Source organism: Suillus discolor, assembly GCF_016758755.1.
Source record: "Suillus discolor strain FC423 chromosome Unknown F5147scaffold_36, whole genome shotgun sequence".
Classification (NCBI taxonomy): domain Eukaryota; kingdom Fungi; phylum Basidiomycota; class Agaricomycetes; order Boletales; family Suillaceae; genus Suillus; species Suillus discolor.
In genome coordinates, this window is record NW_024541283.1 from 24,437 (window position 1) to 38,116 (window position 13,680).

Below are 13,680 nucleotides of genomic sequence, written 5' to 3' on the forward strand. Positions count from 1 at the left end.
GGAGCGTTGTAAGTTCACAACAAAGCTATACCCATTAAGCTATCTATATCAGTCCTTATATAAATCTATTTATGTACCATATCTATATCCAACCTCGGGTGTTGTAAATAGTTTTCTCAGTATATCGCTACGGCCTAAAGCGGCAGCTCAGGTGGTGTAGGCCTACCACCAACCACACCGTACTTACCGTGGTACTAACACTCTGAGAGCGGGCACTGGTACCTGGCCACCGTAAACCATGCAGCCTTATTCCTATCAGTGTTGTGGGCAGAAATTCAAATGTCAGCTGGTTTGGCAGAACTAGTTCTGCCCGCAGCCGCATGGCAGAATTTTGTAGGCAGAATCTGGCAGAATCATTATCAAACTACTCCAGGGGTTCACCGTGACAGCGAAAGATGACCTTTTCACTGCAACCACCCTCTTATGAACTGTTGCTTACGCCGCTGACGTTGAATGCCTTTTTTTGGATGTGGGCAACATTCAGTCTGCAATCTCTTGGCATCGGACACGCTTGAACCAATCACTGGCAAAATTCGAGCAAATCTTCGTTGCCAATAGTAGGTCGTTGCCAAGGGAAAGCCAATTCGTCGACACCCGAATGTCTACATGCACGTCTTCCACCGAAATCTGTTGGCGAGATAATGGTAGTGCCAATCAGAGAATCTGTGAGAAGAAGATATCGTAATATATAGGAAAGGTTTTCGTCACATTGGAATATAATGCAATATATGACTATGTAAAAGCACCATAGTCAGCATAATCCCCACCAAGAACTCGCCGGTTTACTGATGGGCCACTAGTTGATAACACCTCACACGACGGACACAATTCTGCCGGTTGTGCCAGCACGATTCCTCATAAAAAATTCTGCCACCAGCCAGCACTACTATCCCGACAACGGAAGTCTGAAAGTGCAAACAAGGTTATATCTATGCTAGAAGACAGCACTACTTCTGCGTTTGAGGAAGGATGTGAGATGAATTCGTCCGAATTTCCTCGGTATCGCGACCATAGGGAGTCCGACTCGCAAACATGCGAGCGCATTCATGAATTGGATTCAACTCATCATAATACCTGTCTTGAGGTCGAGTTGAAGCTTTTGTCCACCCGCGTGCTAGTGCGCAGAGTCCATGATTCGTCGGCTACACCTGGTGAGTACATCCTGCATATGAAGAGCTATTGCTCTAACATTGCTAAATATGACTATCCACAATTATTCTGTTCATGGCACAGCCCTGACCCATTTGTTTGTGTTACCCGGTACCCCATAACTTGGACGTTGTTTACGGGCACTGTCCTGCAGAAAAATTTGTCGTCAGAGCTGCTAAACCATCTGGACTATCACGAGTTACATTATTTTCCACTCAAAAGGGACTGGGTTTTTTATGCAATCGCAAAGCACTTGTGTTATCAGCATTAACGTGAGCAAGCACGTCACCGTGCACTGGAGACGCACCAGAGGTATTTTTCGCGGTAAAAATGATTACCGCTCAGCGCAAAATAAAATCTAACTACCAGCGGCCCTGAAACAAATGTCTTACTAGTCAGTCGTATCTTCGCCAGCCTGTTGATCGTATGTACTCTGTAGGAGCCGGGGAGCGTCCGGGTCTATCATAGAAGTGCACAGTAAGCCTGAACAACCAAAATTCACAATAAGTCACCGTGTTGGTGGTAGATGGTCACGGTGTATCGTATTTGGCAACGCCTCCTGAAATAAATCAAGTACCTCGATGGCCGAAGTGCAACAAAAAACACAAATCAAGTGATATAGGACACGATCGCAAACTGTCTGGCAAAGTAGTGAGAAGAATTCAAGCAAACACTTGATGGCGTGACCAAGGCACATTAACCGCAATTGTCGTAGAATGTTAATCGTGTTTTCATGTGTTGCTCTAAAAACGGTGGGCTCAGAACACCAGATATCATGAGAAGATGCAAAGAATCATTTCTATTATGCTATGATCGATTTTTGTTATAAGACAACGATAGATGCATGACGACGTAATTAGTCAAGTGAATTACTAGGTATGAAACACATCCTGATATACTCCGAGTGTAAGTAGTTGAATAGATACTGGCGAAAGACAGATATAAACATGATACGCCAATCTAAATTTTTACAGGCCACAGGCCTCGAGACGACCCCGGAAGATCTTCTGGAACTGTGGTACGTGGTCAAAGTCCATCAACGTGTAGTGTTGCCCTGGCACGTCCGCTTATGATGGCTCGCCACGACTGAACCCAGACCATGACTTGAGCTGGTTGTTGAGCCAGTCTGACTTGCTGCCGCGCAGAGGAATGGCGTAGAAAACGTCCGTAGCAGCTGAAGAGACACGCCATATGAGCAAGCGACAATGAAGTCAGAGAAGAAAAGACATACAAACTGAGCCTGATGGGTTGTAGTCCTTCCCGCACTCGATCAGGGACCCGGCGATGTCCACCCAGTGGTCCAGCTTCTCAGGAGTCAGCTGGAGCTCGACGAGACGGTCAGGAGGAGACAGCTTCCACACAACCTCGAGCTGCTCCTTCCTCGTCATCGGCCTCAGAGCGGGCGCGAGATCATTAGCATCATGAGACCGAGGAAGTACGACAAGTTGAGCATGCCGCCCGTCCAGTCGATCTCGTGCATGCGGTCCGCGATATGAGGAGGGATGTTGATCAGACCAACAAATTTGACTTCCTCGTCCATCGCCTCGAGTCGCTTGGCAACCTCGAACGCGACGACACCGCCGTAACTGTAGCCCGCGATGGCGTATGGCCCAGTCGCCTGGGTCCTCTTGACTGCTGCGGCGTAGCACGACACCATCTCGTCCATAGAGGTGAAGAAGGGGTGGCCGGGCTCGAAGCCACGAGCACGGAGAGCGTAGAACGGACGCTCGTTCTGGAAGTATTTCGCGAGGTTGACGAAAATCAGGACCTCTCCGACACCGGGGTGAACGAAGAAGATCGGAGTTTTGTTTCCGGTCAGCTGAAGGGGAACGATAGGGTCGTACTCTTCAGTCTGACTGTCCTTGGAGAGCAGGGAGTCGACATAGTTGGCGAGGCTCGAGATCACGGGGTGCTTAAGGACCTGGATGGTGGGGATCTCAGGAAGGTCGAAATGTGCCTCTCCCTCGCGCTTAAGTCTGAAGATGATATGCATTAGTGAGAGCCGTTTTAGGGCGGGAAGTCTATACTGACCTGATGACATCAATGGAGGTACCGCCGAGTTCGAAGAAGTTGTCGCTACATCTCGCTTTCCGCGAGGTTGAAGATCCCAGCATATATCTTGGAAAGCGCCTTCTCCGTCTCCGTGGACGGCGCGACGAACGTAGCGCCACGTGCCTCGCTCAGAAGCTCCTCCGAGCGAGCGATGTGCTTCGAGCTGGCCTTGCTTGAACAGACTGATCAAACGCGCACAAGTACCGAGGTAGTCTTCTCCATCTGGTTCACAGGGATGGGAACGACGAACTGAGGCGGCAGCGTGATCATTTTCAAGCAGATGTCCCGAAGGGCCCGGTGAGTGGCGAACAGCTTTGACGAAGCGTCTACTCCATCGAGGTCGAAGGTTGGCGAGTAGAAAATGATGAACCCTTCAGTCTCCTGACCAGGAGCACGGTACAGAGCTGCACCGAGGAACGAGTGAGTCACTCCTTCTACGGTCTGGAGGTGAGTCTCGAGCTCAGGGATGCCGTACGAGACACCGTGGACGATGACGGTGTCCTTGATGCGACCGCTGAGGCGCATGATCCCATTCTCGATGATGCCGACGTCTCCGGTGCGGTACCAGCCGCAAATAAGTGACGCTTCTTGAGGCTCCTGTTCATTTCGATCTCCGCATTTTCCTTTCGCGGCTTCTGAAGCTTAAGCTTTAAGTTCTGCGCACCTGTGTGTCACCATAAACGTCCCTTATTAGTAAGAAACATGTGATGTGATGTCTGTTACTAACTAGGGGGGAAATCCTATGCTGCAGTACTTCAGCGATTTCCGCAGCACTCAGCACTGACTTTGGAGAAGTTTTGCTAAATAACATACAATATAATCAGTAGATATGATAAGAGCTTATGTCAGGTACCTGTAACATGACGGCGCTACTTTCCCGAGCTTCCTCCTTGTTTCCCACGACGACCAAACCTTTGTGCTCGTCATTGCACACGATGACCACGAAATATACCTCAAATTTCATTATTTTAGAGCGCTCTTTTTTGTTTCCTTGTATATACCATCCCTACATACTTATTAGACATATTTTTACCTACATACAATCCACAAACTTATACAAAATGATATGTTTAAGTACCAATCCATTCACAAAAACAAAAGATCTAAAACTACTGTGCACTACTAATCCGAATCACTAGAGCTCGAGCTTCCATCAGAGGACATAACCATGTCTGTGCCACCGTTCTCAAGGAGGCTGTATTCTTTCTCTTCCTCGCCACATAAACAGGTTCTCCTCTGGCCGCACATGCCCTATTATCCTTCATTCATGCATATAGTTCTGTGTCAGTTAACTTTACCCAGTGACAGCTTCCCTGATGAAGCACCCTCAACAAACTTTCTACCCCAGATTTTCCACCAACCTTGGAGGGATTTCGAACTGGCCCACCTAATGGCCAGCCAACAAGCGCAAAGCTGCGGCATTCGACTATGTTCTGCTTGTAGTTAGTATAATTCATCTTGATAGAACTCTTGATGTTGTTTTCGAGGGCAATTGAATCTAAGGAGTAGGAGATGAGTGTGTTTAATGAATTGAGCTGAAAAAACTGCACCTGAGTTCTTCCTGGATCATGGTGCGGCAATCACTGATCAGTTTGTTCAAAGGACTGTTGACTGAGGAGCAGCATGTTGATCTGCATGAGACATTAGCTTGAGGATTGACAAAACAAAATTAAGACTTATTAAGGCCACTCACAATGAAAGACTTGAGTTTCAAGCCTAGATGACGTGGCTCCACATTGAGGATATCCTTCGCGAACTTTTCAGCCTTCTGAGTAAAAAAGACCTTGGGTTCTGAAAGATCTTCAATACTATCTCGAACCGCTACATAGAAACCCTCTATGCCCAGTACGAGCACAAAGAGCCATCCACTATAAGGTAACAAAATCAGCTTTGTAGATAGTCAAAGTGTGAAAACTTACTTCGCAATCCATGGAAGCAAAGGATGCATTGACAGCATGACTAGTAGCCTTGGGATTCACACGTGCAATTTGGTTTGTCTGCTGACGGTGTAGAGACTCATGCCTCTCCTTGTGCAATATTGCAGTTTTCACCAAGGAGTATGCTGCACGAACTTGTAGTATCACTCTGTATGCTATCCACAGCTATTCCTATACGAGGCGCAGCTTTCCTGCACAACACGCAACTCGCGCACGTGCCTTTCCCGCGCTTCACTGATGTATATGCGCGCGCACTTTCCCGCACTTGAGCGCCCTATAGCGCCAGCCATCCAGAAGCATCCATCCACTGTCCACCAAGTTCCCTAGTGCGTATATTTCCATTTCTCACATTTGCTTATCGTTCCATCTTTATTTTTATCATGGACCCTTACTTACATATACCTTTACATACCTTACTCGGTAGCGCTTCGGCTCCACATGACAGCTGCTTAGGCGCCATACTTAAGCACCAGCAGTACATACTATTACTGAACTTACTCACCCACCAGAAACGAACCACAACGATACCCATTTACTACCTAGCGGAGTATAGTTGAAATCTATTCCTTGGCACCTCGCATATAACATCTCTCAGCTTGCATCTCTCACCTCTTGTCTAGTGTCTTATCATCACTTAAGCAAACTTGCTCATACCCTCTCTTGTTTCTGCATACATGCGCCCGCATTCCTGCGCTTCGCGCATTCCCGCGCCTCGCGCGCACCTGCGCTTTCCCACGCTTCGCATTCACCAACCAGTAGCGCCTTTGGCACCTACTACTAGATCCTTGCTGCACTCGCTTCCCCTTTAGGGTCGAACGCACTTGTTGTCTCAAGTATAGCAGACTAGGCAACGCGTGACCTTACAACATTTATAGATACAGTCAGGAGCATTGTTCATCCCTTGCTGTATCGTTGAACCTTCAACGGGCTTCAAGGACTTGCATATTGTAAACTCGTTTTTCTGCAAATGTAAGCTTTGAATGGGCATCAACGAGCTTGGTCTTGTTGTCTGCGATGAACTGAGTGAGCTGGATTCGTTCACCCTTTTCAAGGTCTAGATGTTGGTTAGTAATAGCTCAGTAGAAAATAAATAAAACTCGTACCTTCATTTGCTTCTTTGTGCTTGGCTCTAACAAAGGCGTTCCAAGAATTAACTCCACGTTGTTGACATAGCATACAGCTTCTCAGAAACAATTGATTGTGTGTCCATTTGAGAGACCTAAAAAAAGACTGTTAGCTTGAATAAACCAAAGAGAAAGAGAGAAAATATGCACCGTCCATGTGTCTCTGAAATGTGAGCGGCTTCCTGGGCATATGCTGACTTGGCAGTGTTGATAGTGTCAGTTAACGCTTCCTGCCGCTTGCATCGTTCTGCTTTTTGTGTAGCCGTGAGCTTTGCGCGTGAGCACTGAGGGCGACCTTGAACTTGGACCATGGTGGGGAACACTGACAAACTAATAAAATGTTATATAAATGGGAGAATCAGGGAAGTCACAAAATTAAGTTCAGTCAAAGTTGATGAGTGAAAGATGCACTGCAAATTTTAACAAAACTACAAACAAAATAGTAAAGTATAATTATTCAACTAAGAAAGATATCGTTAGCGGTGGCCACACTAGAAAAAAGCAACGTAAACATGTACTGAGTTGGCGGTCATTTGTTGCACGTGCCATCACATGAAGCAATGGCCTGACACAGCTCTGGAATATCTAACTTCATAAGGATGGCCTGCCAACACAAGGGACCATAGCCATCAACTTGGTGAATGCACCTCCATATCTCATTCATCGCAGTGTGATGAAGAGGAACATTCTGAAGGACCTGCATGATGTTGTCAGAAATTTGAACAGCTCCCACATCACGGGGAATTGGAAGGTGCATTTCAGCTGTCATCAAATAAATATTGTTAGTAATTGAGATGTTATTTTCCCCCCCTTTCAACAATGTCTGTATCTGCATGGGATTTGAGCATTGTTTTTTCATATTAAGTCCCTAAGTCCAATTAGTATAGCATCAGAAAAAAAATTAGGCATGACTCACACGGTGACTAGATGGTACATGGGGATCCAAAGAACTATTGACTCCATGTGGTATGCTAGGCGATAGTTGGAAATCAGGAGGCAGTGCTCTAGAGGGCACAGACACAGCCTTGAATTCTGGGATAGAGTGGCCTGAAGACATCTTTTTCTTCGAAGGAGACTGGCGTTGTGGAGAGCGTGATGTAAGTGATGGCAGAGGACACAAAGATACAGCATATTTCAATGGAGGTGAGTTGGGTGAGATTATGAATGGTGGAGGGCTAGGAAGCCTTGATGGATATTTCAATGGAGGCGAGCGAGGTGAGATTATGAAGGGCGGAGGGCTAGGAAGCCTTGGTGGAATAGTGGGTGAGGCAACCAATGGCGTAGGCTTTGGTGCTTTGCCTGACACTTTGTCTTTCGAGGGGTACTTGTGCTGAGTAGGGCCAGTGAGTGGTGAAGGGCTAGGGATGCGAACTGGCTTTAGAATGCGAATATTGTGTGTGCCACGTGCAACTGGCTCAGATAAAAGAGTGAGCTCGGCTGTGTTGTTATCGTTGTCATCATCATTGTCGTCAGAGAGCGAATGTAAAGAGGAACGAGTAGTGCTAGCAAATGTCATAGTAGAGAGATGTGTTGACAGGCCATCGGATGTGATGGAATCACGCCAGTCTTCATACTGGGTGGAGAGATGCATGGAGGAGTCATTAGAGTTGTGAGTAGAGTTTAAAGCATTGGGGAAGATATATGAGGAGTCGGTCAGATCTTTGGCTGAGGGCTTGTCAACGAGTTCGGTTTTATCTAAAGCTGCATTATGTACTGTCATTAGCATACAATGAAGAAAATTGATGGCCTTACATTCAAGCATGGACTTGGGAAGATGCATTCTCTCCCAGTTGAACTTGCGCTGACAAACCATGTGCACAAATGACTGCGAGAATATAGAATATATTGCTTTAATGACTTGTTTCTTGTCCTCATTCTTGATGGGCTCTGATACATCAAGTGCCGTTGTGAAAGTACAAGTTGGATTGAACATGCCAGGACACCTAACAAACTTGAATCCAGTGGTCATTTTGACATCCATAAAGTTGTTCTGGACTCACAAAGCATTAGCAATGTCCAACATGCATGCGGGCCATCTTACAGCTTGTGTGTGCAAGTCCAAGTAGTCAAGATGAGCAATGTTGTTGCGAATTTCTGACTGTGCCATTCCTAGATACAGGAACAAAGTGTATGGGAGCTCGATACCCAAGAGTAATGAGTTCAACACGTTATGTAAGGTGTAAAACTGATGAGAAAGTACTAGTAAGCGATTAGAATTTCATTACGCACAGCAATTATGAGATCCTGCTCCATCCTGCTGAATTGCTGAGTATAAGTGCAATGTTGTCAGTGAGTGCCAGACTCTCAGTAGGTTCTTAAGTGATTTTGAAAATGAAATTCGGTGAAAGACATCACAAGTAATATCATAAGCTGGATCTGCACTGACTTCTCAATGCAGTCAAATCACTTTCAATCAACTATACTATGCTTATTGTATGTATGAATGGTAGCTACTCATCAATTCACAGTAAAGTAGATTGAAAAATATCAGTACATAATAACGGCGCTGTCGAAAATACAGTGCAGTGTAGTAAATAATTTTGGATCAGTATCATAGGTTTTGAAGGCACAGTACATAATAATGGTGCCATCAAAAATACAGTGCGGTGTAAACAATTGGTTTTGAAGGCGCTTGAAGATCTCAATCCAATTGCCCACTAAACTATCCAAATATCATCAGTATGATCCTTTGATCCAACTTGAATGCTGATGATGTTTGGATAGTTTAGTGGGCAATTGGATTGAGATCTTCAAGCACCTTCAAAACCATACTGATCCAAAATTGTTATACCGCACTGTATTTCAATTTTGGATCAGTATGGTTTTGAAGGCACTTGAAGATCTCAATCTGATCGCCCACTAAACTATCCAAACATCATCAGCATTCAAGTTGGATCAAAGGTAATAACCTCATCCCATACATTTGATCCAACTTGAATGCTAATGATGTTTGGATAGTTTAGTGGGCGATCAGATTGAGATCTTCAAGCACCTTCAAAACCATACTGACCCCAAATTGTTTACACCACACTGTATTTTTGATGGCGCCAGTTATTATGTACTGGCATTTTTCAATCTACTTTACTGTAAATTGACAAGTAGCTACCATTCATACATCCAATAAGCATATAGTTGATTGAAATTAATTTGATGGCGCTGCATAATTGATTCATGTCACAGTGAGATCTTGATCCAATGTCCATTCTTCTGCGCAACAGATACATCAATGGTCCCTACACTATGATATGAGCCATAGCATCTGCGAGTCTTGTAGCCTCTTCATGCACCTCATCACTATATCCCTCTTCTTCCTCCTCCTCCTCCTCCTCCTCCTCCTCCTCCTCCGGCTCTGTCAATTCCTGCAATAAAAGTGTTGAATGCAGCGCACCAGTATAACCATCCAACAGACAAATTTTCTGTAAACGAGTACGGTGAATATTGTTAACACAGCGCCGTGCAGCATATTGCCTCTGCAACTCAGATGCTAGGAGGGGCGAGGCTTCATCGTTCAGTGCAACTATTGCAGAGGCCATGCTTTTCTCCTCAAACTCCATCCAAGCATGAAGTCTGCCCATCTCAACATTCAACTGTGTGATCTCTTCATGTGAGCGTAGCAGTTTAAAAAACTTAGCTGCCATCTCATGATTCTCCAGTATAGCCCATGGTTTCATAAGTAGATCATGATGTGAATGCTTCAGGAGCATGAATTCCCCTAAGGCCGCATACCCTACGACCTCAGCATACTCAAGGATTGGTTGAGGTGGGACTTGCAGAGGTGCCAGCTTGTTGTATCTGTTGAGTGCCGTACAAATTGCAGAAGATTGTTGCACAATTGCTTTTGATATGTACTTGTGCATCTTGTATCCTGACCACAGGTCATGAGTTTGAATCAAAATAGAAAAATTATTGTACCTGTGCCAGAAAGATTTGCCTTCGATAACTCAAACATCAACAAAAGAGCCTGAAACATGTATGTCAATATATGCTGCCCAAAGTATATATGTTGAATATCAGGGCTTGTATCAAAATTTAATGCCTTATATGCACCTTATATGTACCTTGTAAGCTGGTCAACAGACTTGTGTACTCATGTAAGCTTCACAAGGCCTTATATGCTTTCGGGCTCTTTTGTTGATGAACAAGCATTGAACAACTAATGCTTCTAGTTCCTCGACTACACGAATGAAGCACCATTGACCAGAGTATTCTAGTGCTTGCACATAATGAGGGTCTAACAGCATCCAGCGCTTGCTGATTCCATGACGACGCTCAAAGTCTTCGACGACATTCATTTGCAATTGAAGTCGTCGTAATGTTGAGGTCCGCTCAGCTTCTGTGGCCTTAGAATGTTCCCGTGTTGACACATTGAGGCCAGATGATGCTGTGAAGTTTGCTGGGGTGTACATAAGGAAAGGGACACTCGTAATGCTGCCATACCATGCCCTGGAATCAGGTAGCACATTAGCAAGAACACAAGTAAGTGAATTGAGAAAACAAACTCAATAGATTGGAGTTTTTTGAGTTCTTCCACATATGTAGCTGCAAACACGTCGGCTGGTGGCTCGTGGGCAAGGTTAGCGAGGAACTTTGATTCCTCATGCTTCCATTGAACGAAGTCTTCATCTGTTAATGATTGGTGTAATTTGAAGTCGTCCAGTAGTGGGGTGAAATCATTGATCATGCGAAGTGCTTGAATATAGTTATTATGCAGGAAATGACCTAGATTCTAAGTCAGAAGAAAGAGGCATTTAGACAAGAAAAACGCACTTAGCTCCAGGTACTTGTCCTCATCCCACTGGTCAAAGTGAAGGTCGAGGAATTGGACCCAATGGAAATACGATGCGTGGCAGATGAGCGAAGCAGCACTGTTGGAACTTGAGAAAATCTGTTCACAGGTCTCTAAGTCCTCAATTCCAAAGCCGTCCAGATACAATGGATGATTTTCGAGTTGACATGGGCGATTGTGAGCATACCCATGGAATGCATTGACTGCAATGATAAGGTTGTACTCATCTGCCTTAGCACCAATAGAACTAGCGGCAACTGTCTTGCGTGATGAACAGCCGATGTCATGGCCAAGAGCTTGGTTTTTCCCACAGACATCAAGCATCTGATTGATTGCAGCAAGGCCATACTTCGCACTGACGTGATGTTTTGTTAAATTAAAAAATGACCTGAATACACAATTACTTACAGCTCACCACTGCGCTTCATCTCAATGATACATTCCACAAAACCATGGCGACAGGACATGAGAAATATACTGGTTTGCTCGAACACAGAGATCTTGTCCTCTTCATGAGTCTTTGCAGCAGTCCAGTTTTCTGTGCAGCTGGGATTTGGGTTAGTGCCTTGTTCACCGGGGCGATTCTCAACATCATCCCTGAATTGCTCAACCACATCATTGGGAATGAAATAATTGCTCCGAAAAATTTGGAGATCTGTTGAGCCAGAGCCATCAATGCACTTCGCGGAGTGATTCCCATCCATGCTATGTAATCGCCGTGGGACAAGCTTGGGTTCATTTGGTTGCTGAGAATGATTAGCATGTGAAAGACTGTTGTAAGGGATACATACCTTGAATGCACAGCATGGACATACTCCATTCATGTGCCAGTCTGCTGGATTCCTATGAAGCCTGTTGTTGATGCATTGTTGAATAGAACACTGAATTTGAATATAGATGTCAAACATGATAGTAAACTGACTCCGAAATGTAGGGCTATATGTTACCTACAGGCAGTTGTAAATGACATAAAAAATCAGGTAATTAGCTTACATTGTGAAGTGTACACAAAACTCTGGTGATGGACTGGATGCTGAATGAGGACTGGCGCTGGTGAATTTGATGGTAGAGCTCTAAACACTCAAGGTGTATTGCAACTGTTGGTTGGATGGGTGAACAACCAAGGAGACTGTGGCGCAGGAGCGCAGCATTCCCCAGTTCATCAACCCATTGGTGAATCATTACATTATTTAAAAGGTCTACTCACAATTTGTCAGTAAGTAAAATTACAAAGAGACTGATTCATACCCATGATACCAACACTGCGGACACTGAATGAATGCTTAGAATGATGGTCGAGATCTTGTGAGTCTGGCCCATACTTCCAGTGTAGATAGGCATCAGTGAGGGCAGGCATCTGCTCCGTCCACGCAATGTGGGCGTGGAGATTGCGCTGTGTTCGTGTTCGTTTGTCATGTCGTTGGCGGTTGGTAGCCCCCCTGGTTACAAAGGCAATAAGAGAGTGCATAAAAACATTTGTTCAGACATACCTTTGTGCAGAGCAAGTGTGATAAAATTCAGAGAACAGCGGCCCACTCATAGTATCCTCTTCAGTTGCCTCAGCATCCATGCTGTTGTCCTCAGAACCAAAGGAAGCAAAGTCATACTGTGTGCTGTCATGGTGGTCTGGTCCAGCCTCAATCTGGGCCTCAGCTAAGAGAGCACGTGCTCGTTGTGTATTTTCTGGAGTGCTATGAGGATAAAAACGAAGGAAAGAAAATAAAATCGACTCATGTCTTATGGATTCTGCTCGCCGTCGCTCCTCATCCAGTCGCTCATGTCAGATTCGAGTCAAGGAAGCAGTAGTTGTGTGAATGGAATGTGAGTTTTTGATGACTGACATCCTCACTCTGGAGGACGTCGACATTCGTTTGTTAGAGCGTCGTCCCATACTACTTCTGCAAGGCGGTGAGTGTCAAACAAAGGACTCAGGGCATGTTTGCTTACGTGTTCAGCTCCCTCCACTCATCAATCAGCTCGCCAACAGTTGTTGTCCAGACAGATGCTTTCATCAGGCCAGGGTCGGCCCGTTCTACTCGCATCTGAATAAGTGGCACCTGTTGTGCAGGAGTGATGAAGGCCTAAGTGTTTGCATTAGTCATCCAAGTATGTATTTTAGCACGAAAAAAGACTTACTAGGTCGCTTTTGCTTGAGATGAAGGGAATAGAACGAGGAAACAAAAAAGAGTGCTCTAAAATAATGAAATTTGAGGTATATTTCGTGGTCATCATGTGCAACGACGAGCACAAAGGTTTGGTCGTCGTGGGAAACAAGGAGGAAGCTCGGGAAAGTAGCAGCCGTCATGTTACAGGTACCTGACATAAGCTCTTATCATATCTACTGATTATATTGTATGTTATTTAGCACAACTTCTCCAAAGTCAGTGCTGAGTGCTGCAGGAAATCGCTGAAGTACTGCAGCATAGGATTTCCCCCCTAGTTAGTAACAGACATCACATCACATGTTTCTTACTAATAAGGGACATTTATGGTGACACACAGGTGGTGTAACAGTAAGTAATGACACCACATACTGACATCGAGCACATGTAGTAGTACCCACAGCATAGGTAAATAAAGCCTACCACATCAAACCGCGAACTCTGAATCTCCATTCCTCACTCCCACCACA

The 13,680-nt window shown here is 45.1% G+C and overlaps 5 protein-coding genes across 5 annotated transcripts; 1 reads left to right on the forward strand and 4 right to left on the reverse strand.

The window, feature by feature from the left end:
- The first annotated feature begins 176 nt into the window (after positions 1-176).
- On the forward strand, positions 177-1,494 carry F5147DRAFT_232051 (uncharacterized protein). Its single transcript, XM_041428737.1, has 2 exons — positions 177-647; positions 801-1,494. The coding sequence occupies exons 1-2, from the start codon at positions 599-601 to the stop codon at positions 1,418-1,420; spliced, it is 669 nt and encodes a 222-aa protein (XP_041291448.1). The 5' UTR covers positions 177-598; the 3' UTR covers positions 1,421-1,494.
- A 696-nt stretch (positions 1,495-2,190) lies between these two features.
- On the reverse strand, positions 2,191-5,158 carry F5147DRAFT_837884 (Alpha/Beta hydrolase protein; the record flags this gene model as incomplete). Its single annotated transcript, XM_041444107.1, has 6 exons — positions 2,191-2,323; positions 2,381-2,541; positions 2,589-3,373; positions 3,406-3,798; positions 4,895-5,069; positions 5,121-5,158. 6 exons carry the CDS (start codon positions 5,156-5,158, stop codon positions 2,217-2,219), a joined length of 1,659 nt encoding a protein of 552 aa, XP_041291449.1. The 3' UTR covers positions 2,191-2,216.
- A 900-nt stretch (positions 5,159-6,058) lies between these two features.
- F5147DRAFT_774951 (uncharacterized protein) lies at positions 6,059-6,573 on the reverse strand (the record flags this gene model as incomplete). The annotated part of the gene is made up of 3 exons (XM_041441648.1): positions 6,059-6,192; positions 6,242-6,357; positions 6,413-6,573. 3 exons carry the CDS (start codon positions 6,571-6,573, stop codon positions 6,059-6,061), a joined length of 411 nt encoding a protein of 136 aa, XP_041291450.1.
- A 218-nt stretch (positions 6,574-6,791) lies between these two features.
- Positions 6,792-8,515, reverse strand: F5147DRAFT_653902 (uncharacterized protein; the record flags this gene model as incomplete). The annotated part of the gene is made up of 5 exons (XM_041433819.1): positions 6,792-7,130; positions 7,179-7,963; positions 8,015-8,205; positions 8,263-8,447; positions 8,492-8,515. The coding sequence occupies 5 exons, from the start codon at positions 8,513-8,515 to the stop codon at positions 6,792-6,794; spliced, it is 1,524 nt and encodes a 507-aa protein (XP_041291451.1).
- A 918-nt stretch (positions 8,516-9,433) lies between these two features.
- Positions 9,434-13,277, reverse strand: F5147DRAFT_804785 (uncharacterized protein; the record flags this gene model as incomplete). Its single annotated transcript, XM_041443336.1, has 13 exons — positions 9,434-10,127; positions 10,175-10,223; positions 10,417-10,705; positions 10,762-10,981; positions 11,030-11,403; positions 11,457-11,794; positions 11,840-11,995; positions 12,042-12,247; positions 12,297-12,487; positions 12,539-12,822; positions 12,898-12,946; positions 12,996-13,129; positions 13,185-13,277. 13 exons carry the CDS (start codon positions 13,275-13,277, stop codon positions 9,496-9,498), a joined length of 3,015 nt encoding a protein of 1,004 aa, XP_041291452.1. The 3' UTR covers positions 9,434-9,495.
- Between the last annotated feature and the right edge of the window lie 403 nt (positions 13,278-13,680).